The 26,237-nt window shown below is 37.1% G+C and overlaps 2 protein-coding genes across 2 annotated transcripts; both read left to right on the plus strand.

Moving 5' to 3' along the window:
* The first annotated feature begins 361 nt into the window (after window positions 1-361).
* LOC149200069 (protein SRC2-like) lies at window positions 362-871 on the plus strand. The gene has a single exon (XM_089400836.1). The coding sequence runs from the start codon at window positions 362-364 to the stop codon at window positions 869-871; it is 510 nt and encodes a 169-aa protein (XP_089256962.1).
* Window positions 872-2,640: 1,769 nt separating this feature from the next.
* Window positions 2,641-3,153, plus strand: LOC149200070 (protein SRC2 homolog). The gene has a single exon (XM_089400837.1). It carries the CDS (start codon window positions 2,641-2,643, stop codon window positions 3,151-3,153), a length of 513 nt encoding a protein of 170 aa, XP_089256963.1.
* The last annotated feature ends 23,084 nt before the right edge of the window (window positions 3,154-26,237 follow it).

Raw genomic sequence — 26,237 nt, forward strand, 5'->3', positions numbered from 1 at the left:
AATAAATTTGGCTGAGAGCAGTCCATCCTCAAGGAATCCTTATATAATAGTTTGACCACTTGTCTCATTGGCGTATGAGACAATTTCAACTTCAGGTCTGATTGGGTCGCAGTCTGTTCATTGGTCTACTCTACTGAAAACGCGGTGAAAACGCTGTGAAGACTCTGTTCCTCGCAAGTCGCAACCCGCCTATAAAAGCATCGCCAAATATATTATCTGTCCATCTGCATTTCCATTTTTCCCAAATATTTCCCTCTTCCTTCCATCGCCATTTCCGTCCCCTCCAGATATAACATCCATTAATTTCCGTTGATATAACATCCATTAATTTCCGTTTCCAGTTCTATTCACAGTGTTGATGATGGCCAAGAACGTAGAGATAACCCTAATTGCAGCCAGTGATATCAAGAACAGTGATGTAAAGAACATAAGAGCCTCCGCAGTGGCATGGATCACCAATGATCCCAACAACAACAGTAAGCAGAGAACGCCAGTAGACACAACCAACGGCAGCAACCCTAAGTGGAACCACGTTATAACGTTTACCCTCGACAAAGCCGCCCTGAAGCAGGAAAGCCTCCTCATTCTGGAGATCGCAATATACACGGAGACTACCTCCGGTGAGGAGAAAATCGGGCATATCAGCCTCCCATTGATGGGATTTCTGCAGTCTGTCCGCTCCCAGTTTGGCGGCAAGCCTGTCAGTTGCCAGATCCGCAAACCATCTGGAGAGCCGGAAGGAAATCTGGACATGTCTGTTAAAATGGATTTTAGCTTGAAGAGATTCCTCAAAAACTTGTTCAAGAACAAGTGTGTACACGGGGCCTTGTTAGGTGCCCATTTGTTCGGCTTAGGGGCTCCGTTGTTATAGTCACAGGCCACCATTCTTTGTTACTGCAGGGTTTGGGTAGAATCGTTGGGATATGTATATATTTCTCACTTTGTTTGGGCTGTACAGGTAGAACAATCAGCCATTAAGGCTCAGTGTCCGTAATTTGTTTGGGCCGATTGGGCAAGGGTAAGTGTGGGTTAACTGAAATCTGTGTGTTGAGTTTCATTCCATTGATCATTTCCAAAATATTTTCAAAACCAATTAGCCAAGGTTAAGTTTCTGTAATTTGTTGGGCAGATTGGGCCGGGTAAGTGTCAATCGAAATCGGTGTCGAGTCTCATTTGATTATTAATTTTAGAAATATTTTGGAATTTAACAGAATGTTTAAAAATTGAATTTTTTTTTCATTTAATTTGATTTTAAAATATTTGTTAAATTGTTTTACGATGTGTTTGATAGATGGTGATAAAATATTTTGTTAAGGAATTTTTTGATGTGAAGTTATTAGTTCAATTTCTCAGTAATATATTGGACAGGATGAAAATTCTTACCAAACTTAACAAAAAAAATTGTTAAATTGACAATGGCTAAACTCTATAATATTTCAGCTAGATTATAGTAGGATGTTGTTGGGTATTGGTTAGAAACCCAGGTTCAAGGTATATTATATGTGATTTTTTTTCTAATAACACTAAAATAAATGTAGTGGCTTGAATTTTTTAAATGTGAGAAATTGGTGCAAAGTCATCTAATTGTGAAGAATAATCATTGGGTGTCGCTTGGAAACCTAGGTTCAAGGAAAGTTATATGTGATTTGTTTTCTAATAACACTAAAATAAATGCGGTGGCTTGAATTTTTTAAAATGTGAGTCATATAATGGTGAATAATTCGTAGATGAATTTAGAATATAATTAATAACTAGCACAACCATATTTATGATGATGATGATGATGATTAATGTCTACTAAGACTAATGTGGTCTATAAGACTTCAAGAAAAAAGAGTTTAATTGTCATTCTTCAAAATCTTGTTTATGTGATCAAGAAGCAAGGAAAGAAGCATTCCAAGATCACTTTAGTTGGGTTGGCTTAATAAGTCAAGAAGATTGGAGCTATGGCTGATAATAGGGAATCAAGAGTAGACATGGGTAAGAGTCTGGTAGTCTAAAATCAAGTGTTTTTCATCTTCCACCTTCTTAGTATCACAAATCTGAAGAATAACGGCATCAATATTTTTGGTGTGAATGGAGTGCATGCTTTCTTGAGCATTTACCACAACATCATGGATGAATCTGCCCGGAAGAAAGCCATGATGTTCAAGGGAGATGTACCGAGAGAGAGTCTTGTGCATACGCCCAACAATAGTCTTCGATATGATTTTGTAAATGATGTTGCACAGTGAAATAGGCTTGAAGTCCGTGAAACTCTTTGCAGAGTTGATTTTGGGAATGAGTGTAATGTATGTGGAAGTTATCTTATGGTGAATACCATAATGAAGCCCATGATCCTGGATTCCTCAATCATGCCTAGCAGGTCAGGCTTAATGGTTTCAAAGAAGTGAGAGAAAAGTTTGATAGTCCACCCATCAGGACCGAGACTTTGGTCGCTGCTCTGTCCCTCGCAAGTTGCAACCTGCCTATAAAACCATCGCCAAATATATCATCTGTCCATCTGCATTTCCATTTTTCCCAAATATTTCCCTCTTCCTTCCATCGCCATTTCCGTCCCCTCCAGATATAACATCCATTAATTTTCGTTGATATAACATCCATTAATTTCCGTTTCCAGTTCTATTTACAGTGTTGATGATGGCCAAGAACGTAGAGATAACCCTAATTGCAGCCAGTGATATCAAGAACGGTGATGTAAAGAACATAAGAGCCTCCGCAATGACATGGATCACCAATGATCCCAACAACAACAACAGTAAGCATAGAACGCCAGCAAACACAACCAACAGCAACAACCCTATGTGGGACCACGTTATAACGTTTACCCTTGACAAAGATGCCCTGAAGCAGGAAAGCCTCCTCATTCTGGAGATCGCAATATACATGGAGACTACCTCCGGTGAGGAGAAAATCGGGCATATCAGCCTCCCATTGATGGGATTTCTGCAGTTTGTCCGCTCCCAGTTTGGCGGCAAGCCTGTCAGTTGCCAGATCCGCACACCATCTGGAGAGCTGGAAGGAAATCTGGACATGTCTGTGAAAATGGATTTTAGCTTGAAGAGATTCCTCAAAAGCTTGTCCAAGAAAAAGGGTGTACACGGGGCTTTGTTAGGTGCCCATTTGTTGGTCTTAGCGGTTCCCTTGTTATAGTCACAGTCCACCATTCTTTGTTATTGCAGGGTTTGGGTAGAATCGTTGGGATATGTATATATTTCTAATTTTGTTTGGGCTGTACAGGTAGACCAATCAGCCATTAAGGCTGGGTGTCTGTAATTTGTTTGGGCCGATTGGGCAAGGGTAAGTGTGGGTTAATTGAAATCTGTGTGTTGAGTTTCATTCGATTGATGATTTCCAAAATATTTTGAAAACCAATTAGCCAAGGTTAAGTGTCTGTAAATTGTTGGGCAGATTGTGCCGGGTAAGTGTCACTTAATCGAAATCGGTGTTTTTTTTTTTTTTTTTTTTTTTTTTTTTTTGTCCGAAGGTGGCAAAACCTATCAAACTCAGGTGTCAAACCAACAGTGAGGACAACCATCTCTGGCTGCTATCCGCGAATGTCGATTTGACTCATCACCGTTATCAAGGAAAACCACGCCACCTGTAATAACCCGCTGGTGGTCCGTAAGGGAGCAGGCTTTCACTCCTGCCAGATGCCTCTGGGTCTTGGGCCGTTAACCTGTTTCCTTACGTCCGAGGAAGACGAGCTCTTAGCCAAGCAGAAGCAGTTTTACGGCATACTCCAGGCCAATCGAAATCGGTGTTGTGTCTCATTTGATTATTAATTTTGGAAATATTTTGGAATTTAGCAGAATGTTAAAAAATTGATTTTTTTCATTTGATTTGATTTTAAAGTATTTGTTAAATTGTTTCACGATGTGATTGATAGATGGTGATAAAATATTTTGTTAAGTAATTTTTTGATGTGAAGTTACTGGTTCAATCTCTAAGTAATATATTGGACATGATGAAAATTCTTATCAAACTTGACAAAAATTTTTTGTTAAATTGATAATGGCTAAACTCTATAATATTTCAACTAGATTATTGTTAGATGTCGCTGGGTGTCGCTTAGAAACCTAGGTTCAAGGTATATTATATGCGATTTGTTTTCTAATAACACTAAAATAAATGTGTTGGCTTGAATTTTTTAAATGTGAGTAATTGGTGCAAAGTCATCTAATTGTGAAGAATAATCATTGGGTGTCGCTTGGAAACCTAGGTTCAAGGTAAGTTATATGTGATTTGTTTTCTAATAACACTAAAATAAATGCGGTGGCTTGAATTTCTTAAAATGTGAGTCATCTAATGGAGAATAATTCGTAGATGAATTCTGAATATAATTAATAACTAGCACAATCATATTCATGATGATGATGATGATGATGATGATTACCGTCTACTAAGACTAATGTGGTCTATTAGACTTCAAGAAAAAAGGGTTTAATTGTCATTCTTCAAAATCTTGTTTATGTGATCAAGGAGCAAGGAAAGAAGCATTCCAAGATCACTTTAGCTGGGTTGGCTTAATAAGTTAAGAAGATTGCCACTTTGGCTGATAATAGGGAATCAAGAGCAGACGTGGGCAAGAGTCCGGCAGTCTAAAATAAAGTGGTTTTCATCTTCCACCCTCTTAGTATCACAAATCTGAATAATAACAACATTAATATTTTTGGTGTGAATGGAGTGCATGCTTTCTTGAGCATTTGCCACAGCATCATGGATGAGTTTGCCCAGAAGAAAGCCATGCTATTCAAGGGAGATGTAGCGAGAGAAAGTCTTGTGCATACGCCCAACAGTAGTCTTCGATATGATTTTGTAGATGACGTTGCATAGTGAAATAGGCCCGAAGTCCGTGAAACTCTTTGCAGAGTTGATTTTGGAAATGAGTGCAATGTATGTGGAAGTTATCTTATGGTGAATGAAGCCCATAGTCCTAGATTTCTCAATCATGCCCAACAGGTCAGCCTTAATGGTTTCAAAGAAGTGAGAGAAAAGTTCGATAGTCCACCCATCACGACTAAGACTTTTGTCGCTCTTAAATGACTTGAGAACTCCCAATAGTTCATCTTCAGTGACTTACATAAAAAATACTCATTTTTCTCCGAATCATAAATGATAGGGTATGGATCAATACCACAAACCATATCTTCCACAGAAGAATTTTCATTGCTTCCATAAGCATTTTTTAAAAATTGTACAACGGCTTCAGTTATTCCATGTTGTGTCTGGTACATGCAACCATCGGAATCTGTGATCTCCCATATGGAATTTATATTTCGGCAGTGATTAGCATGTCTGCAGAAAAATTTTGTGTTTCGGTCACCTTCCTTTAACCAGAGCGCCCTCCTCTTTAGTCGCCATGTGGATTCTTACATAATTAGGATTTGCTTCTTTCTGATTTCCATTGTTTGAATGTTTGAGCGGATGTGATCAGGAAGATAATGAGTGGACATGGATGACTGGAGAGAGTCTAGACATTTTTTATTTTCACAAGCTCCTTTCTGTTGTCCCTAATTTTCTTTTTTCTACCAGAATTTGAAAGTTCACCGGAGGGAGTCTAGCTTTTCCAGGATATTGAACATGGAAGAGGATCCTGTGGCATTAAAATTTCCCCATGTTTCGAGCACCAACTTATTAAAATCAGGGTCCTCCAAGACTATTCTACTGAATTTGAAGGGGAAGCCCAAGCAGAGTTCCCTTTTCCTCCATTGCAAAGTGATAGGTCTATGATCCGATATGAAGTTACTGATGATGTTAACCTGAATATCCCCCAGACGGTCTAGCAATTGTTCATGGATCAGAAATCGGTCCAGTCTCTCAGCAACATAAGCAGATCTAGTGCGCCCATTGTCCCAAGTTAGGGCTACTTTGGAGGGAAAAATATCCACAAAATTGTTCATGATGATGGCATTCTAAATTTTTCCAGCCAGAGGATCTACTTTCCTGAAGCATCCCCAAACTTCATCTAGACTAATAGTATAGTTTAGATCCCCTGCTATAATGAGCGACTCCAGGTCCAACAACCCAAATGATATGAACCGGTCCCAAAAGTTCCCTCTATCTCTGTATGGGGCATATATGTTTAATATATGAACATGACTAAATAGGGCACAAATACTACCTTTTAGTAGTATACTAATGAAACATTCGAAGGCCTTAATGTTGATCCTTCTCGGATCCCATAAGGCCACCAGACCACTCGAGAGGCCCATAGCAGCAGTTGTAGATATATACCAGTTCGGAAACATTTTCCAAAAATATTTGATAGTGTAGGGTACATTATGCGTCATTTCTTGGATAAGAATAATGAAAGGTTGTAAAGATAACAACAGGTTTTTGAGGGCTAAGAATTTTGGGGCAGTCCACAAACCTCGAATATTAAGGGAGATGATGCACATCATGGAAAATATTTCATGGGCATCCATGCTCTAAGGGCTTGTGCGGGGGAGATGTTTGCTATGGGGATGTCAACAAGAAACCTATCCAATGGGGAGGAAAATGGATTTTTATTGGAGTGTCCCCGAAAGTGGCAACTGCCACGATTTTGCTTCGTTCGCACTATAATGTTTCCTGCTGAGGTCAGGCTGATGTGGGGAGATGTATTACCTCCAGGTTTATGGATAGTGAGGGTACATAGATCAAGAGTCTTCCTTTGTAAGAGGAAGTCTAAGTCACTCCCAGCCAAATTTGTAGGTGAAGTTATGGGAGAGTTTGGTGGAGTAATGCTGAGGCATGGGCCTTTATCTTTTGGTTAATGGTGATGTGGAGCCAGGGGAGCATCAAATGCTACTTGCGAGGTGGACGGAATGTCCGGATATGGATGCGTAGTTGTAAAGGAAATTGGTATGTCTTGGCTAGTTGTTGGCTTTGGGGGCGGATGGCATATGAAGACTAGTGGGCTATCAGAAAGTTGGAAATCCGATTTGGGAGAAATATTCGGAGATGATGGGATGGTAATGGGTGAAGAAACAACTGATCCAAAAGCATGTGGAAGGTGGGAGTTCTAGTGTGGGTGCATACCTGGACGATGAGGAAGTTGCTTATGTGGCATGTTCTTTCTACTGTTCAGACTCTGACGACCCATATCACAGTGAGGCCTCGTGGCGCCATTATAGCATCTTCTGCCATGGAAGGGTCCGCTAGGTTGGAAAGGGCATTGATCACGCATATTTCCAATTCTATGGCAAAAGGAGCAACTCAAGGGAACACCCTAGTAGTCCAACCTTTGATGGAGAAAGGTGTCGCCATAATGAAATTTGATGTGATCTGGAATCCTCCTCTATAATCCTTTTCAATGAGAATCTAGGCAACCCTTTTGTCCTGTGCTCCCAGATAATGAGGATCCACATAAATAAATTTGCCGATGGCATTGCCAATGTCAGATAGAGCCTGTTTGGTCTATAATTCCAGAGGAAGACCTGGTAATTTGACCCACACTAGCTTCTTGGAGGATGTATTATGAAGAGGATTGTACCCGATGTGCCATTTGTGAAGGGCAAGGAAGCTTTTTCTGAATCCAAGGGATGGCAATGATTTTCTCCAAGTCGTCCTAACAGAGAAAATGAAGTTGTGCCATCCCTTTAGAAGCCTCACTACCGTAGGCATGTAGCCTAGCATAGATTTCCATTTATTGTCTATCCATTTATGCATTTCATAGTCCTCCATCTCCTAGAAGTACCATCTACCAGCGAAGGCACATTTTTGAAGACTGGTAATATGGCCAGCTAGGGTATCACTGTCCAAAGCCAAAGCTAGAGGTGGTGGAGCAATTTTAATGGAGTAGAACGTTGATATTGAAATGCATACCCGCCACTGACATCTGGCACACCACCGTCACCCAGGATAGTGCACCATGCATCAATTGAATGTGGACTGTTTTGGCTAATATGGATATTAGCACCAATTCGACAGGATTCAGCATCCATAGTGGCATGAATGAGAGTAGAAGTGGCAGAAACGTCAGTAAAATAATCTGCCATGGATTAGAACTTCGAGGAATGAAGTGGCGAATAAGTCAGCGGTTTTTGACAACGTAATAATGCTTTGCAGATCTGACGTTAGGGGAATAGGAATGTTTGACGCAATTACCCATGCAACAACGTAATAATGCTTTGCAGATCTGACATTAGGGGAATAAGAATGTTTGATGCAATTACCCATGCAACCACCTTGGGATCACCAATTCCCAAAGAAAGAGGCGACCGAGGAGTGGGACAGGTACAACGATATTTGGAACCAAGAGTCCGGACGCCACCTATTAACAATCCAGAAAGGGAAATATTAATTAAAAACTAACAAAAAGGATAATGCAGCGGATATGGCCTGATGTGGAAATAAATATGTGTCTTGTGATGTGTGAGGATGTTGCGTATCGACTTTCATAAACTTTATAAATTAAGAAAAAACTTCTTATTTCACAAATAAAAGAATGTCAAACACCCATTAAAGCTTTTGCCTCTTAGACGAGAATCAATATAATAATAAATCAAATTAAGAGTAATTTTTTGTAATAATAATTATAACTAAATAGCATTAGTGCTCATTAAAGATTTTGTTCCATGAATATATCCAAAATATAAATCTTACCTATAGTTGTATACTATAACTCAACTTTAATGTTATTTTTAAATGTAAGTGCAATTTTAGTGTTATTTTTAAATGTAATTGTAATTATGATAATTAATAGTGTAACTTATTAGAATCGTGTAACTTTTGTAATGAGTATTGTTGGTAAGAAGTTGAGAGAATTATCACACTAATCTAGATTAATTTTAACTCTAAATTTATTTAATACTAAAAGATCAAAATTCTCAAAATATAATTATTTTAATATGAAAAAATTTTATGACCGAAAATTAAATAAATTTTACTTATTTTAGTATTAATTATAACTAAAATAACTATAATTATAATTATAAAAACTCACCACTAATAATAAAAAATCCAATGCAATAATCCCTGGTACAAAAAAAAATTGCAGCCCCTAATAACATGTAAAAAAAATGATTAATAACGATGTTGTTTCTTCCTCGGATCAGTGTCCTACCTTGGCTTAAACACCGTGAATGGAAGATGAATCTGAGAAGAGTCCACGACGAGGAGGGGGACTTCCTCTATGAATCCTTCTACAATATTTTGCCGTGATCGAATTTAAGGGTGTTACAAATCAAATCTGGACATGTCTGTGAAAATGGATTTTAGCTTGAAGAGATTCCTCAAAAACTTGTCCAAGAAAAAGGGTGTACACGGGGCCTTGTTAGGTGCCCATTTGTTGGTCTTGGTGGCTCCCTTGTTATAGTCACAGTCCACCATTCTTTGTTACTACAGGGTTTGGGTAGAATCGTTGGGATATGTATATATTTCTGACTTTGTTTGGGCTATACAGGTAGACGAATCAACCATTAAGGCTACTTGTCTGTAATTTGTTTGGGCCTATTGGGTAAGGGTAAGTGTTGGGATATGTATATATTTCTGACTTTGTTTGGGCTATACAGGTAGACGAATCAACCATTAAGGCTACTTGTCTGTAATTTGTTTGGGCCTATTGGGTAAGGGTAAGTGTGGGTTAATTGAAATCTGTGTGTTGAGTTTCATTCAATTGATGATTTCCAAAATATTTTGAAAACCAATTAGCCAAGGTTAAGTGTCTGTAATATGTTGGGCAAATTGGGCGGGGTTAGTGTCACTTAATCGAAATCGGTGTTTTTTACCGAAGGTGGCAAAACCTATCAAACTCAGGTGTCAAACCAACAGTGAGGACAACCATCTCTGGCTGCTATCCGCGAATGTCGATTTGACTCATCACCGTTATCAAGGAAAACCACGCCACCTGTAATAATCGAAATCGGTGTTGAGTCTCATTTGATTATTAATTTTAGAAATATTTTGGAATTTAAAAAAATGTTAAAAAAATTGATTTTTTTTATTTGATTTTATTTTAAAATATGTGTTAAATTGTTTCACGATGTGTTTGATAGATTGTGACGAAATATATTGTTAAAGAATTTTTTGATGTGAAGTTACTAGTTCAATCTCTAAGTAATATATTGGACATGATGAAAATTCTTATCAAACTTGAAGAAAAAAAACAATTGTTAAATTGACAATGGCTAAACTCTATAATATTTCAACTAGATTATTGTTGGATGTCGTTGGGTGTCCCTTAAAAACCCAGGTTCAAGGTATATTATATGTGAGTTGTTTTCTAATAACACTAAAATAAATGTGGTGGCTTGAATTTTTTAAATATGAGTAATTGGTGCAAAGTCATCTAATTGTGAAGAATAATCATTGGGTGTCACTTGGAAACCTAGGTTCAAGGTAAGTTATATGTGATTTGTTTTCTAATAACACTAAAATAAATGCAGTGGCTTGAATTTTTTAAAATGTGAGTCATCTAATGGTAAATAATTCGTAGATGAATTTAGAATATAATTAATAACTAGCACAACCATATTCATGATGATGATGATGATTAACGTCTACTAAGACTAAAACAAGTTATTATTTGAACATTACTAGTTGAAGACACTTTTTAAAATTTAATTTAAAATGCATTTCAATCGTATTTGTGTATTTCAATTGAACCATGAACATATATTTTAGTTCATTTAAAGTATCAAAATGACTTGCAAGCATCATAGTCAAAATTGTACTTATTTTCTTAGTTTATCTCTTGAGAAGTTAAAATTGTTATCTTGTCAGCTATGTATGATAATAAACTATCCATATGAAAATATATAGAAATTAAATTATACACATGAAAATCCACAAATTGAAATAATAAGCATCCATAAACTGAAATAATGTTTATGCATCCATAAATTGTCCATGTATGAAAATATACAAAGTTTGTACATCACATGTGAACATGCCCTATGAAATGGCCCGAAAATATACAAACTATCTATGGTCCACTCTAGAAAGTATCGTTTCTATAACTCTTATGTGTGTTCCGTTGTGTAGAGTGAGCGTCCATAATCTAGTACTGCAATATAACACATTCAAATTCAAATTAATTAAAACATTATTTGTGCAAATATAAACAATCTGGAAATAAATGATTTTTAACTATTCATTTAAATAGTTCCGTACTTGTGACTCAGTTAAGTGAAAATGGAAGTTAGGTGGGATGGTGGTATGCTCAATCTGGGTTTGGTGCTCCCCTTCCTGTGTCTCAATGCCTCCATACTGAACATCCCACTCATGTGTTCACATAACTACAACATCAACACCCGTCTATGTCTAGGCTTGTATACACAATGACAAAGAAGGGTAGTAAAAATAGGTTGACATACATGATTTCAAGCAACCCACATCTAAAATTACATATTTGGGAATTCTAATGAACATATATCCTTTCACCCATGATGAATACATAGAGTCATACATAGAAGATGAGGACTTGAAGGAGGTGTTTCAATAACTCAAAGGCTAGAATCATGTATAATATGGTGATAATGAAGTTGACTATCATCTCTAAAATGAGCTACTCGACAACCTAGTCAAACTCTATGTTCCTAAAGGTGAACAAATATAGAATATTAGAGAGGCTCATACCTCCATGGTTGTAGGGAATTTTGGTGTTGGGAAGATAGTTATAACTTACAGAGACGCAGAATGGATGAATATGCAGCACAATACATTAGATGATGTATACTTTATTATACTAACAAGTCAAGTGATAGGAAGTAAGGTACATACCATCCCTTACCTTTACCCATTCATCCTTGGGAATATATTATCCATGGATTTTTTTGTAGTTTTACCAACAATGAGGAGAGGAATGACTACATGATTGTGGTAGTTGGCAAGTTTAGAAAGATATGCATTCTCATGCCATGTAAAATGACTATGATAGGATACGATGAAACAAAATTTTTATTTGAACATGTTTAGGTGCACTTTGGGATACCAAGGAGCATCAATTCAAACAAGGAATAAAATTTTATCAATGCATTTTGGAATATACTTTAATAGAATACAAACTCGAAGTTGAATAGGTATAAAACATTTTATCCATAGATAGATGGGAAGAAAAACTAGTCAACAAGATATTGGTGCATCTTTTAAGGTGTTACAATTAGAAGCATATGAATGCCTAGGATGAAAATATGATCTATATACAACACTATGATAATAGAGGGATTCACACTTCTATTGGTATGTCACCTTTTGAAACTTGTCTCAATATTTTCCAGCTTGATATGTATATAGACATCAAGGAAGATAAAGGGAGGATGTCATGGGAGAGGCATTAAGGGCATACAATTTTGTTGAGAATATTAGGAATATCCATTTGAAAGTACAAGAGATGTTGAATAAGTGAGAGGGGAAATGTAAGGCTAGGCATGCTCAACATAGGACAAGGAATTCATTAAGAGTGTGAGACAAATAATGGTTAAAATTGAACAAAGAAATATTATAGATTCCAAGTAAGAAGAACAAAACTCTATGGTATGGTTCTTTTGAGATATTGGAAAGGTGGGAGAAAACACCTATAGACTTAGTTTAAACCCATAGATGTGAATTTACTTAGTAGTGAATCTAGATAATCTCAAACTTTATGAGCCTTCAATGTTGGATTGGGAGGTGTAGGTCCTACCTTCCATAGAGGACTTAGCACAATATGCTCAAATAGAGTTAGCGCAAGACATAATTTTGTAGTAGAGGTCTAAAACTAGAGATAATGGTAACATGACCTTTGGTAGATTGGGTTGAAGGGACAAATTCTAGACAAAGAAAAGTGGTACTCCAAGGAGAAGGTAGAGGAAAAATTTCATCACCTCATTCAATAAAGTTTTTGGGGACAAAAATCCTCCCTAAATGGGGAGGTATGGTCTAGATTAGATAATTGTATTATTTTTCATATATATTAATGTTTTTAGAGTGAAAAAAATTGGAAAAACAAGCTTGCAATGTCATCGTAACAGTGGGGGCTAGTTTTGAGAATTGGGGTTTGAAACCTTCCAGGGCCATTTTTAGGTATCAAACGATATTTTTGTGGTCAAAAAACACATTCTTATGCAATATCCTTTAGCGTTGTTCTACACTAAAAAACATTTCCAATAGTGTAAGAACCACATCAATCAAAGTTCACATCAAAAATTAATTCCTGTTACAAGTTAACCAATCATGTTGACCACAATAGTACAAGACGATCCCATGTCACTCCCATTAGTCATGCAAATAGGGATAGGCATGTGTCAACTTTGAAGAAAATTCGGGAAGGTCCAAATTGGTAACTCTAGTTAAGGGTTGATGGATTCAAAGTTTACACCTAATTGGCTATCAGACTATGCTAAATATCATTCACCTAGGATGAGCAAGGTTTCCATTATATGCTATTATATTTTGTTCCATAATTAATAACAGAAACTAGGAGCGAGGATTTAGATATCAGAATAGATGAGGTTAAATTTTTGTATTAGCCTTATAGGAAAAATATCCCAGGTGATTCCATATGTATTACCTCTTATCTTTTACTTTCACTTTTCCAAACTAGAAAAAAAGAGAGCAAAGCAACCTCACCTTCGAGCTAGGTTTACTCCCATAAGAGTTTCCCATAGAAAATTTTGTATCTATTGTCGATGTTGTGTGTATTCCTTATTTTCTATTTTTCTTGAATTTCAACTAATTTATGAAGTATAAAAATAATAAATAAAGAAATATCAGATCTTAATGGAAATTTCATTCACAACAAAAATTCTAGTGTTTTATTACAGATGTTATGATGAAATGTTCTAGTGGAATATCCACAATAATCTATAGATCATAGTAGTATCAGGGTATGTTTCTTTGGGCGTTTATGGGAAGTTGTAGGGGATCCAAGAACAAATTAAATAAGAAAGTCATAAAACATTAGCCCTCACAAAGGAATTTCTATACAATAACCCTCAAGGTATAATAGAAGAGAGATTTGTGAGGATGGAATCCCAAATCGTTGGCATCAATCACACTATTAACCTCCTCAAGGTGGCCCTAGAAAACATGATTTCGCCATCTATAGAGGATGAAGACTCTAACTCAAAGTTCATAGGAATAGTTGGGAGATCATGAAGACCCAAAATAAGAGTAAATGAAATAACCTAAGAAATAATAGTTAAGTACAAGTGCCTTTAATTATTCACGGTCCCAATTCAAGATGGAAGCAGAAATGAACATAAATCCATTCTAATGTGAGTTTGATGGATTAAAACTAGATCTTAAAGTTTTTAGAATAATATACTTTCTTAAAACTACTCAAACTATGTTGGAAACCATTGAGCACTACTTAGGGTGGTGAATTAATAGTGTGATATTCTTATCAATTTTTTCCTTTATTACTTCAATTACTGAATCACACATATGTTACTAGAAATACATTAAACATGTGTATCACATAAACATAAATTAAAACCATAATAAATGCACACAATCACATCATCACACTTAAGACACAAGATGTTTGGTGGAAAGCCCTTCACTGGGAAGAAAAACTATCCTTTCTATTGCTTCTCTATTCTGATATTCTACTAGTCAAGCAATTGGTTTTTTACATAGTATGTTGAATCCCATCAACATCAAGGCTTGAAATCATATAAAAATACCACCACCAATTAGATAGGAGACTCGATATTAATGGATCATCTTGGAATACTATTTCTCTACGTATCTCTATTGACTACCATCTGCAGAAGGCCACCACGATCAGTCGATTCTCTCCCAACAACCATTGGACTATCCAACCACCATTGGATTGAGAAAATTATTGCTTTCATTGAAGCTTCGCTATCACTGGTCCATCTCCATGAAGTCACTTCTTCTCACCACCATGTAGACTTCCATTCATGTATTTTCAAACTACATTCCAAGACACTATGCTCAACTAGAAGTCAGCTCTACATACATGCTATTAGCAACAAGATCTCATCATCAATCAAAATAAAAAAATTAAAACCGTGTCGACACAAATTTGAATACAATCAGACCCTCAAAATAATATGATGTTTCATAATAAAAATAACATCATAAGACAAATGGCTATGTGTTACATACATCAGCAAATCCTTCAAAAAACAAGTTTGAGAATCACCATAAAAAATCTACTCAATAGCATACAAAACTTCTCCAAACAAACTCTACTCCAGCAACATCAAATCTGATCTATTATGAATCATGCTTCAAATTTGCTCATTATTCAGTCACTAGCACTCATAGAATGAAGCGTTTAAGCTCTCCTCAAGATATGAAACATAGTCCCACTATTTTCTATTCTCTCCACACATACACTCAACATCTAATACAATAAGCAACCACAAACCTCACAATGCACAAATATAAAACATGTAGGGCGAAATGAGCATGGGGCTAGGATCAAGAGTGCATAACTTGGACCAAATAAATCCACTAAGGTCACTACTAGTGCACTAAATGCATTCATAACATGAGAGGACCTTTTCAAACAATTCTGCAAGCTTATGGGATTTTCCAACTTAATTTCCTTCCAAACATCGCGAGGAATGCGGAGGAAATATAGTGAAAACCCTCAGTTGCACCCTTAACATTGTTTTCATGTGAATTTATCACTTTGGAGCTATAATTTCTCCCTTAACACTGCCTCCATGTGACTATAAGATTCCAGTCGCTCCCAAAGGCTTATGTGCATGCAACTATGGCTAGAACTAAGGGACACCATCAACCCTTCAGTTGAGGACCTATGCTATCTACCGGATAACCTTCCCTTCATATGTATTGGCCTGCAGACCTCTGACATGGCCTCTGACACCTCTAAAAGTAGACCAAACAAGCCTCCCAAGTGTCACTATTGTTAGTTTCGGTATCTTCATCCCTCCATCAGTGATCAAATTTCTCTTTTTGCATGCATATTAGGTGTCCCATCTGATCAGCTACATTCCATTAGGTCATGGATCAACTGATGGTAGTGGTTCATTGTCAATTTCCCTCATGGCATTTACCTGCTGGCCTGTTTTCACATGTTTAGGTCATTTACTATCATTTTGTGTCATTTCATTTGCAAAAGCCAGTTTTAGGGTTTTAGTCTCACTAGGTCTAGGGTTTGCCACCATGGTCATCCAAAACTCAATAAAATGTCAGCAGGCACATGAGGAGGTTTTATAAGTTCATAAGATCAAAAATTCACTGATGATATGCTCAATAAATGGTTTTTACCTCAAAACTCTGTTTTGAGGTGAAAACAGAGTTTTTTATTTCTATGTACAAATTTTATGTAATTTAAAGTGTTTTCTATATGTAATAAGTTCCAGCTGCTGCCCTTGGTCACCTTGCCAACTCTAGCCACTGCAAGAAACAAAAGCATCAATGCATTAGTTCATCAAATGATCAAGAAAAGTCAATTCAAGTGAATAACAGAGTTTTAAAGCAAAAGTGACTATGACATTATAAAAGTGGGTTTGAAATAAAGAAAAATCAAAAGCCATCCATATATAAAGTGAAAAGAATGTCATTCATCTATTTCATTGTGCAAAATACCCTTGGAGAGCTAAAATCGCAATTTGGAGGCAAATTGAGCAAAGGAAGTTAAAAACCCTATTTTTCAAGAAAATTTGCCTGGTGTTGTACATCAGTGGATTTCTACCAGTGTTAATTTGCAAGGGTGCTGCGCATCAAGAGGGCGCTACGCATTGGGCCCAGTGCACTGTGCATTAGTGCAGAAGTTGCCAAAACATTCCAAATCACTCAATAACCCTCAAAAACGTTGCATTTCTCTTCTACAAGTAAGTCCTCATTGCATTTGAGCTTAATTTGATCTTCTACATGAGTTCTTCATGAGTTTTTCATTTTGAAAATTAAACCCTAACTTGTCTTCATCATTTTCCATTTCATTGTACAACTTTCACTCCACAAACACAACCAACATCATTTTTCCCTTTTCTATCTTACATTGCCCTAAATCAATCCATTAATCCCATTTTCCATATTCCACTCCCCTAAAACAAACTCATTCCCTTCATCAAACCCTAAATCCCTCACAAAACCCTAGTTTCCCAAAACCTATCCCTTCATTCCACAACTCATTTTCCCATTAGTAAAATCTCGTCATACTCATCTCCCTTGTCCTCCCTCATTACCATTTTCCACTATATTATCATCACATCACTCCCTAAGACAAGAACTAAGCACCATGAAAAGAAGCAATGAATCAAATTATGAAGAAGAAACATTAAGTGACAGCTCAAGAGAAAGAAATGTACAGCCTAGGAGACCTCACAAGGGTGGAAAAATTATCAGAGAGGAACCTATTAGCATGACTGAACTCCTTGCTTGCCCCCTTGCTACCACTTGTTTCAGATATCAGTCTTGCTTTGAATTTTGTGAGATGGTTGAAAGAGTTAAGTAACATCATGAGTTAGCAAGGCAATTTGTCATAAACATGGAGAATAATGTGGTGCACCTTGCTGGGATCAATTTCACTCTTTCACCAGCTATTATTGCAGAAGCCACTAGAATGCCAGATGTAGGGGAAAAGTGGAACAAAAGGTAGAATATCAACAAACAACATTATGAACCATATATTAAGGCCAAATATCATGGTAAACTGAGCAGGGTGTTTCCTTTCAAGTTCTTGGAGGACTGGTATGTTCCACTTATGAAACTTATCATCAAGTACTTTACATGTGAGGGTAGGTTCTCCATACTCTATGCCTACCATATCAGATTACTTATGCACTTCACCAGGGTCAGAATGATGAGTATTCTAAACAGAATTTATCACTTTGTTGTCATCAAAATTATTGTTGTGCATCAGTTCACTCAGTTGGGAGTGTCATGGGAAACTTTCATTGTCCATGAAAGCTTCAAGGGGCCTCAAATTTTTGCAAATCCTCAAGAGGAAGGTGAACCTTCTAGGCAACAAAAAGAGCTTGAAAGAAAAACTTAAGAGGCTCACATTCCTATGTTTATAACTTATGAGAAAGGCACTAGGAGACTTTTTGTAGCTGCCAAACGAGTATCATCTCCACCAGGGGTCGAAGGGGTCTTGTTTTCTTCACTGAATCACAGGCAAATTCTATCTTCACCTAGGGTGAAAGGGGCTTTGCCTTCTTCTTCAACTGAATAGGTACAGGATAGAGACAAAGGAAAGAAACAAATACATGATGAAGGCCTTGTTGAAGGGCAAGACAAAGATTTTGTTTTGGTTGAGGAAGATGACATTGATTTGGGCTCTCAAAGCTCAAGACTCAAGGATGTGATCATCAAAGAGAAGGAGGCTGAAATCCAAGCCTTATCACTTGACCTTGAGAGGGCTAAATGGATCATTAAATTCCTTGAGTAGGAGAATAAGCAACTGGAGGACAAACAATCAATTATGGAGCTGCAAACAATTAGGGAAAACCGACAAGTGGCAAAAAGAAGAAAAATCAAGATGACATCACTTGAGCAAGAAATTGAGGCTGACCGAGAATCTTGGTTGGAAAGAGTGAATATCCACCTTGAGAAGCTGCTTGATAAGGCTAACAAGGAGAAGAAAATGTTGCACCACATGGCTTATCATTACCTAGCTAGGAATACAATTTGCAAGACAAGGATAAATGGCCTAAAAGCTAATTTAAAGAGAGCCTTAAGAGCCAAAAAGGAACAAGACAAACTTATAATTTTGGCTGAAGCTTCCTTAGCTTAGCAAAGCAATTAGTAAGCTTACCTCTTGCTAAATTTGAAGCAATTTTGAGAAATGTTTGTCATTTCACAATTTTTAAATGCAAAACTCAGGAATTTTCAGCTGATGCGCAATGTCGCCGGCGCTGCGCATTGAGTTGGCTTGGAATTTTGCAAAATGTCTTGCATTTTTGGATTCCTCATGCAAAAAATAATGAAACCCAGAAATTTTCATGAAATTTGGAGGAGATTTGGGTCACCTAAAGGGAAAATAACACCTAAAAAATGCCATCTCTACCACTTTTTGGACCCACAGGAACCAATCTTGGGAGAAATGATTTTGGAAGGGGCAAATGGACTCCAAATCCAAAACGTCTAGTTGTCCTAGACAATAGACAAGCAGAGCTTTCCAACAAGCTATCTTGGGCCTGATTTGGTGAAGTGGAAGGCCTTCAAACTCAGCCCTGAAGTGGCGCTGTGCATCAAGCTCATGGCACTGCGCATCAAGCAAATTTTTGCCATTTTTTCCTAAAAACTCAGAATTTCGCCCAGTTTGACTATCAGTTGACTTTTTCTTTTCTCCTTGGTAAATTTATGATGGTAAATGATTTAATATGATGAAAAATGACTTGAGGAGGTAGATACATCAGTTAGAGGTGGTTTGAGGGTGAATGAATCAGTTTCCATAGTTTTAGAGGCAAGCTGTTCCACTGCCTATTTTCTAGTTCCTAGTTTAGATGTTGTTGAAACAGCTCCTTGACTCATGGATTTGACCCCTGATGGCTAGCATACGTGGTTTTATTCCTATATTATGTACTTTCTTAGTCATTTGTAAAGGTTGGACTCTTGTGGATGCATTGAGCTACTTTGTAAATCACTTCTGTAGTTTGGCAAGGAAATGAACCAGGGTTTTGCAGCATTTTGTGGGATTCTTGTGGTAATGTGAATTAGCATTGTTTTTCTTCTTTGTTATTCAGTTTATCTTATGTGTATATGTGCCATCATCTATATTTTTCTGCATAACTAAATGAATCAAGATTAAAAGGTGGAATCCATTGATGTTCAGTTCTCTGCCTTGGGGTTTTATTTAGTTTTAAATGTTTTCTGTTGTTTGAAGAGGACTCATGAAACTTGCATGCCCTCTCAAACTCCTCACCAGTATTTAGACTCACCATCACATTCATTTCAAAGTGCTAAAACACTTGCCTACCTCGCCCCACAGAAACCTCTGCAAATCTGAGTTGATTTCCCAGACCCAAAGCTGCCTTCCTCATCTGATCTAGCAACCAACCATTAAAATCAATCAAATTCCTCTGAGCATATACCTAGCCTAAAATTAGTATTCATATCAGTCAAAACACCATTACAATAGAACTATGTGCATGGCCCGGAATCAGATGATGATGAGAATCCAATAGGAGAGGAGAATCACTTTTTTACACCAGATGGTTTGTCAATTTATATCACGGAGGATGAGGAATATTAAGAAAGCCCGGCTGTACAAAAAGATGAGGATTTTATATTAGCAAATGAAACAGTCCTAGAAGAAGAATCAGATGAATATCAGAGGGGATATATGAATGCACTCACAGCACAGCAAAGACAGTATTCACTCAGGAGCAGAGATGTACCAATTAATCCAATTCAAAAGCAGAAGGAAGCAGCACCACCAAAGAATGATTCTCCAAATGTTCAGAAAAAAGGAAAGGAGCCAGCAGATCCTACTTCTAGCAAAGTACAATCAACAAATGAGAAGTCAAATCAGCCAAGTGCAACAAAGGAGAAGTCTGAAAAGAAGGATGCTCTGGTCAAAGAGGTAGAGAAAACTACAGCCTTTAGCTTAGAGAATGAGATTGCTAAGTTAAAAGTGTTGATACCTTTGACTGAATTAATGAAGAATAGCAGTTATAAAAGTCAAGTGTCAAAGATTTTGAATGTAGATCCCCTGTTTGATATGGTTAATGTGGAAGATGACCAACCTGAGCTTATTTTTGGTCCGGCATTAGAAGGTCAATCTGAGGATAGTGATGTAGCCCCTTTTTACATCAGTCTTAGATTGCATGATTTTGTCTTGCACAATGCCATGTTTGATTCAGGAGCATCTCACAACCTGATGCCAAAGGCAATTATGGAAAAATTGGGTTTGGACATCACTCGCAAGTATCATGATCTTTATTCCTTTGATTCCGGTAGGGTCAAATGTATTGGTCTCATTAAGGATTTGGTTGTGACTTTAGATCAGATTCCAGCAAAGAATGTTCTCATGGATGTAGTTGTGGCCGACATTCCCCCTAGATTTGGCATGCTTTTATCTAGGTCATGGGGTGCAAAACTCAAAGGGACATTGCAGTTAGATTTCTCCTATGCCACTATTCCCGTGTTTGGTCAGTTGAGAAAATTATATAGGGAGAAAAAGATGAAGTATATGATCACGAGCAAGGAGAAACCTTTGAATCATCCAATTAATTATGTACATACAGATTTAGAATCTTTTGTTCTTTATTCTGACAGTGGTTTTAATGATGTAAATAGTCAACTAGTTGAAGTCGAAGATATTCCAGAGATAACAGAAAATTTCAGAGCAGTACTTGATCAAGAGAGACAAAGGCTTGAAAGTACCGTTGAACAGTCAACATTCTGCCAGCAGCAGAAAATTGATGGACAGCAGCCAAAGGTAGAAGAGCAGGCAGAATTCCAGCACTTGGAGGAAGAAGCCGATTTGTGGAGTATGGATTTTGATGGAGCAATAGGTAAGGATGGTGCAGGAATTGGTATTTGGATACGCAACCCTATTTTCCTACCAAATAAAGTCCCAAATAATGTCAGAGTTTGTTCATATAAATTGGCTTTTGATTGTTCCACTAATGAAGCTGAATATGAGGCACTAATTGCAGGCTTGTAAATCCTCAAGAAGTTGAAAGCAAATAGAATTTCAGTTTATGGCGACTCCGAATTAGTAATCAAACAAGTCAAGGGTGAATACCAAACCAAACATCCTCGAATGTAGGCTTACTGTAATGCGGTGCTAGATATTTTGAAGTTGTTTCCAGATCATACTTTGACATGTGTCCCTCGTACAGAAAATGTTATTGCAGATTCCCTTGCTACAGCTGCAAGTAACTTAAAGATCCAAATGAATTCAAACAATAAGTTTGAAATTCATGTGAAGCATCGCCCAGTTGTCCCTAATAATCTAAGATATTGGCAGGTGTTTTAGGATGACAAAGAGAATGAAGATTTTCTGCAAAATGAAGGAAAATATAAGGACACTTCTATAGATGGTGAGCAAGATGATGGTGAACCAAAAATAGAGGTAAATTAGATGGAATTCTTACAGTTGAAGGACAATGTCATCCCTAAAGGCCTTATACCTTTAGAGGAATTATTTGATCAATATGATGTAGCTCAGAAACCAATTTTAGTGTCGACCGAGAAGAGAGTTGAAGATGTGAATATCGGAACAGTAGAAAATCCAAAGATGGTGAAGTTGTCAAAGGCATTACCTCCTCAGGTAAAAGCTAAATACATTAGTTTATTGTCTTCATTTTTTGATGTATTTGCATGGGACTATACAGATTTGAAGGAGTACGACAAAAGTATAATTCAACATATCATTCCAATTAAGCCAAATCAGAAGCCATTTCGCCAAAAGTTGACAAAGATAAATCCAAAGTTGCTGCCATCAATAGAAAAAGAGGTGAATCAATCGTACAAGATTGGTATAATTGTTCCGATCAGATTTTCAGATTGGATCTCCAATTTGGTACCCATGCGAAAGAAGACAGTTGAGATTAGATTGTTCATAGATTCCAGAAATTTGAAGAAGGTGTCCTTGAAAGATAATTACCCATTGCCGAAAATGGACCACATACTCCAAAGAGTAGTTGGGGCATCTCGTATGTTGCTACTCGATGGGTATTATGGCTACAATCAAATTTTGGTTCATGAATATGATAGGGACAAGACAACATTCACCACTCCGTGGGGGACATTCCACTATGCCAAGATGCCATTTAGTTTAAAGAATGCTAGAGCAACATTCTAGCGGGCCATGGACATCGCCTTCACGAATGAAAAAGATGTGTTTTTAGTAGTGTATCTTGATGATTTTACTGTCTTTTCAAATTCAGATGAGGATCATCTTTACCATCTGAAAATTGTTTTTCTGCGTTGCAGAAAATATGGAATATCATTCAATCCCAAAAGGAGCTTGTTTTCCATGGACGAGGGGAAGCTTCTTGGTCACATAATATCAAAAGAAGGCATCCGCATCGACCCTGCTTGAGTGGAAGCTATTCAGAAAATTGATTTTCCTTGTAGTAAGAAAGAGATCCAAGCATTTAACAATAAGATGAACATCTTACATCGTTTTGTGCCTAATCTAGCTGAACACTTGAGGGAAATTACAAATATGTTGAAGAAGGATAGTGTGGTCAAGTGGACCGAAAATGCCATGAATTCTTTCAACCTGGTAAAGTTGGCTCTTTCCTCAGCTCCGATTTTAATCAGCCTAGATTTTTCATAGGATTTCATATTATTTTCTTTCACTTCTGAACATATTATGGCAGTTGTTCTAATGCAAAAAAGAGATTAGCTTGAAAAGCCAATTTCCTTTTTCAGTAGGACAATAAGATATGCAGCCTTAAAATATAACATTATTGAGAAGAAAGCTCTTGCCTTGGTGAAAGCTTTGAAAGATTTACGGGTATATATTCTGCACTCTCATATTCTTTCTTACGTCCCTAACGCAACAGTCAAAGATGTTTTGGTACAAACAAATCCAGAAGGGAGGCAAGGCAAATGGATCACAGCATTGCTAGAATATGACCTGGAGATAAAGCTCACAAAGCTAATCAAGGGGTAGGGTCTAACAAAGATGATGGTGGAGTCTAATTTACATGCATTGGACATAAACCTGATTGCTGCCATGTCTGAAGAAGATGAAGAAAGTTCACTGATTCAGGTATCTGAAATTTTTCTCCATTCTCCTTGGTAATCATATATTATATATGTGCTCCAACACCTTTCACCGGCACCGGGGATGGCTAAAAATAAAGGTAGAACTCTGAAACTGAAGGCTGCTAGATTTTGTATTTTGAAAAATGCACTTTATTGGAAAGATCCCAGAGGCATTTTTCTGAATTGTTTGGTCGAAGAGGAAGCAAAATAGGTCATGAATGATTTTCACAAGGGAGACTGTGGAGGTCATTTATTTTGGAAGACGACGGCTAATAAAATTTTTAGAGCAGGGTACTATTGGCGTACCCTCTTTGCTGATTTTTATAAAGCTATCACAAGCTGTCATGAGTGCCAGATTTTTCAGGGAAGGAGAAAGTTGCAGCCTCTACCTCTCAAGACAGTCGAAGTTAGTGCACCGTTTCAGTAATAGGGCCTAGATTTTATTAGAGAGATTCATCCCACATCTTCAGCTCAGCACAAGTGGATCTTAACAATGACAGATTATTTCACAAAATTGATTGAGGAAATCCCCACTTGGTAGGCTACATACTTAGTAATAATTCAATTTCTTGAAAATAATATTTTGTCATGTTTTGGCTGTCCTAACAAACTGATTACAGATAATGCAACAGCTTTCAAGTCCAAAAAGATGATTGACTTTTGTAGCAAATACAAAATTACCTTGGGACATTCTACTGCATATTATCCGCAAGGTAACGGATTGGCTGAATCTTCAAACAAATCATTGGTCAACATCATTAAAAAGCTGCTAGAAACCAATAAGAAGAGTTGGCATAAAAAATTGGTTAATGCACTATGGGCGGATAGAGTAAGTCAAAATAAATCAATTGACATGTCTCCTTTCGAGATTGTATATGGTATTGACACGGTGTTCCTGTCATCTCTCACAGTCCCGGTTGTTAAAATTTTGTAGGAAGCTGGCATCGAGGAAGATCATTTTCAGTGGAGAATAAGCCAAATGATCCATTTACAGCAGATGAGAGAAGAAGTTTTTCAAAATACCTTCAGGCTGCAAGAGAGAATTAAGAAGATTTATGATCGAAAGGCAAAGGCAGACAAATTTCAGATTGAAGACATAGTGCTAAAGTGGGATGCTAGAAACGAGGATAAAGGCAAGCACGACAAGTTCGAGAACCTGTGGAAGGGACCATATAGAATTTCTACATATCGAGGTCAAAATGCTTTTCTACTCAAAGAAATGAACGGGGAAGATTGCCTAGGAGGGCTGGTCAATGGTCGGCTTCTGAAACGGTATTATCTTTGAGAAGTTTTCTGCTATCACATTTTTTCATTGTACATACCATTTTATTTTTTTCATTGCAAAGTTTGTACTGTCATCATTCATTCAGTTTGGGGCCCGAAGTGAAGGCTATAAAGCTAAATTTTTGGCTTCAGTCTTTGGTTATATAGTGTCAGGTTTCTGAGTCATAATTGAGTTAGTTTTGAGTCGTGATATTTGTTTTAGTTTTCTGAAGTTATTGACTCCATCTTACCCAATGGATGAAGGCACTTATCTGCTTTTCTAGAGGTCTATGGTTCTTGGCACCTCACAGGAGCTACCATCCCCATTGGAGCCAATGTTAGTGTCGGTATCTTCATCCCTCCATCAGTGATCAAATTTCTCTTTTTGTATGCATATTGGGTGTCCCATCTGATCAACTACATTCCATTAGGTCATGGATCAACTTATGGTAGTGGTTCATTGTCAATTTCCCACATGGCATTTACCTACTGGCCTGTTTTCACATGTTTAGGTCATTTACTGTCATTTTGTGTCATTTCATTTGCAAAAGCCAGTTTTAGGGTTTTAGTCTCACTAGGTCTAGGGTTTGCGACCATGGTCATCCAAAACTCAATAAAAGGTCAGCAGGCACATGAGGAGGTTTTATAAGTTCATAAGATCAAAAATTCTCTGATAATATGCTCAATAAATGGTTTTTACCTCAAAACTCTGTTTTGAGGTGAAAACATAGTTTTTTATTTCTATGTACAAAATTTATGTAATTTAAAGTGTTTTCTATATGTAATAAGTTCCAGCTACTGCCCTTGGTCACCTTGCCAACTCCAGCCACTGCAAGAAACAAAAGCATCAATGCATTAGTTCATCAAATGATCAAGAAAAGTCAATTCAAGTGAAAAACAGAGTTTTAAAGCAAAAGTGACTATGACATTATAAAAGTGGGTTTGAAATAAAGAAAAATCAAAAGCCATCCATATATAAAGTGAAAAGAGTGTCATTCATCTATTTCATTGTGCAAAATACCCGTGGAGATCTAAAATTGCAATTTGGAGGAAAATTGAGCAAAGGAAGTTAAAAAACCAATTTTTCAAGCAAATCTGCCTAGCGCTGCGCATCAGTGGGTTTTTGCCATTGTTAATTTGCAAGGGCACTGCACATCAGGAGGGCACTGTGCATTGGCCTAGTGCACTGCGCATCAGTCCAGAAGTTGCCAAAACATTCAAAATCACTCAATAACCCTAAAAAACGCTGCATTTCTCTTCTACAAGTAAGTCCTCATAGCATTTGAGCTTAATTTGATCTTCTACATGAGTTCTTCATGAGTTTTGAATTTTGAAAATTAAACCCTAGCTTGTCTTCATCACTTTCCATTTCATTGTACAACTTTCACTCCACAACC

The sequence above is a fragment of the Pinus tabuliformis genome, chromosome 2_1, assembly GCF_031772625.1.
Source record: "Pinus tabuliformis cultivar Carrire ecotype Pingquan chromosome 2_1, CPIR1, whole genome shotgun sequence".
NCBI classification, from domain to species: Eukaryota; Viridiplantae; Streptophyta; class Pinopsida; order Pinales; family Pinaceae; genus Pinus; species Pinus tabuliformis.

Coding starts and splice junctions, on each gene's coding strand:
- LOC149200069 (XM_089400836.1), top strand. CDS start 362: ATGGCCAAGAACGTAGAGATAACCCTAATTGCAGCCAGTGATATCAAG.
- LOC149200070 (XM_089400837.1), top strand. CDS start 2,641: ATGGCCAAGAACGTAGAGATAACCCTAATTGCAGCCAGTGATATCAAG.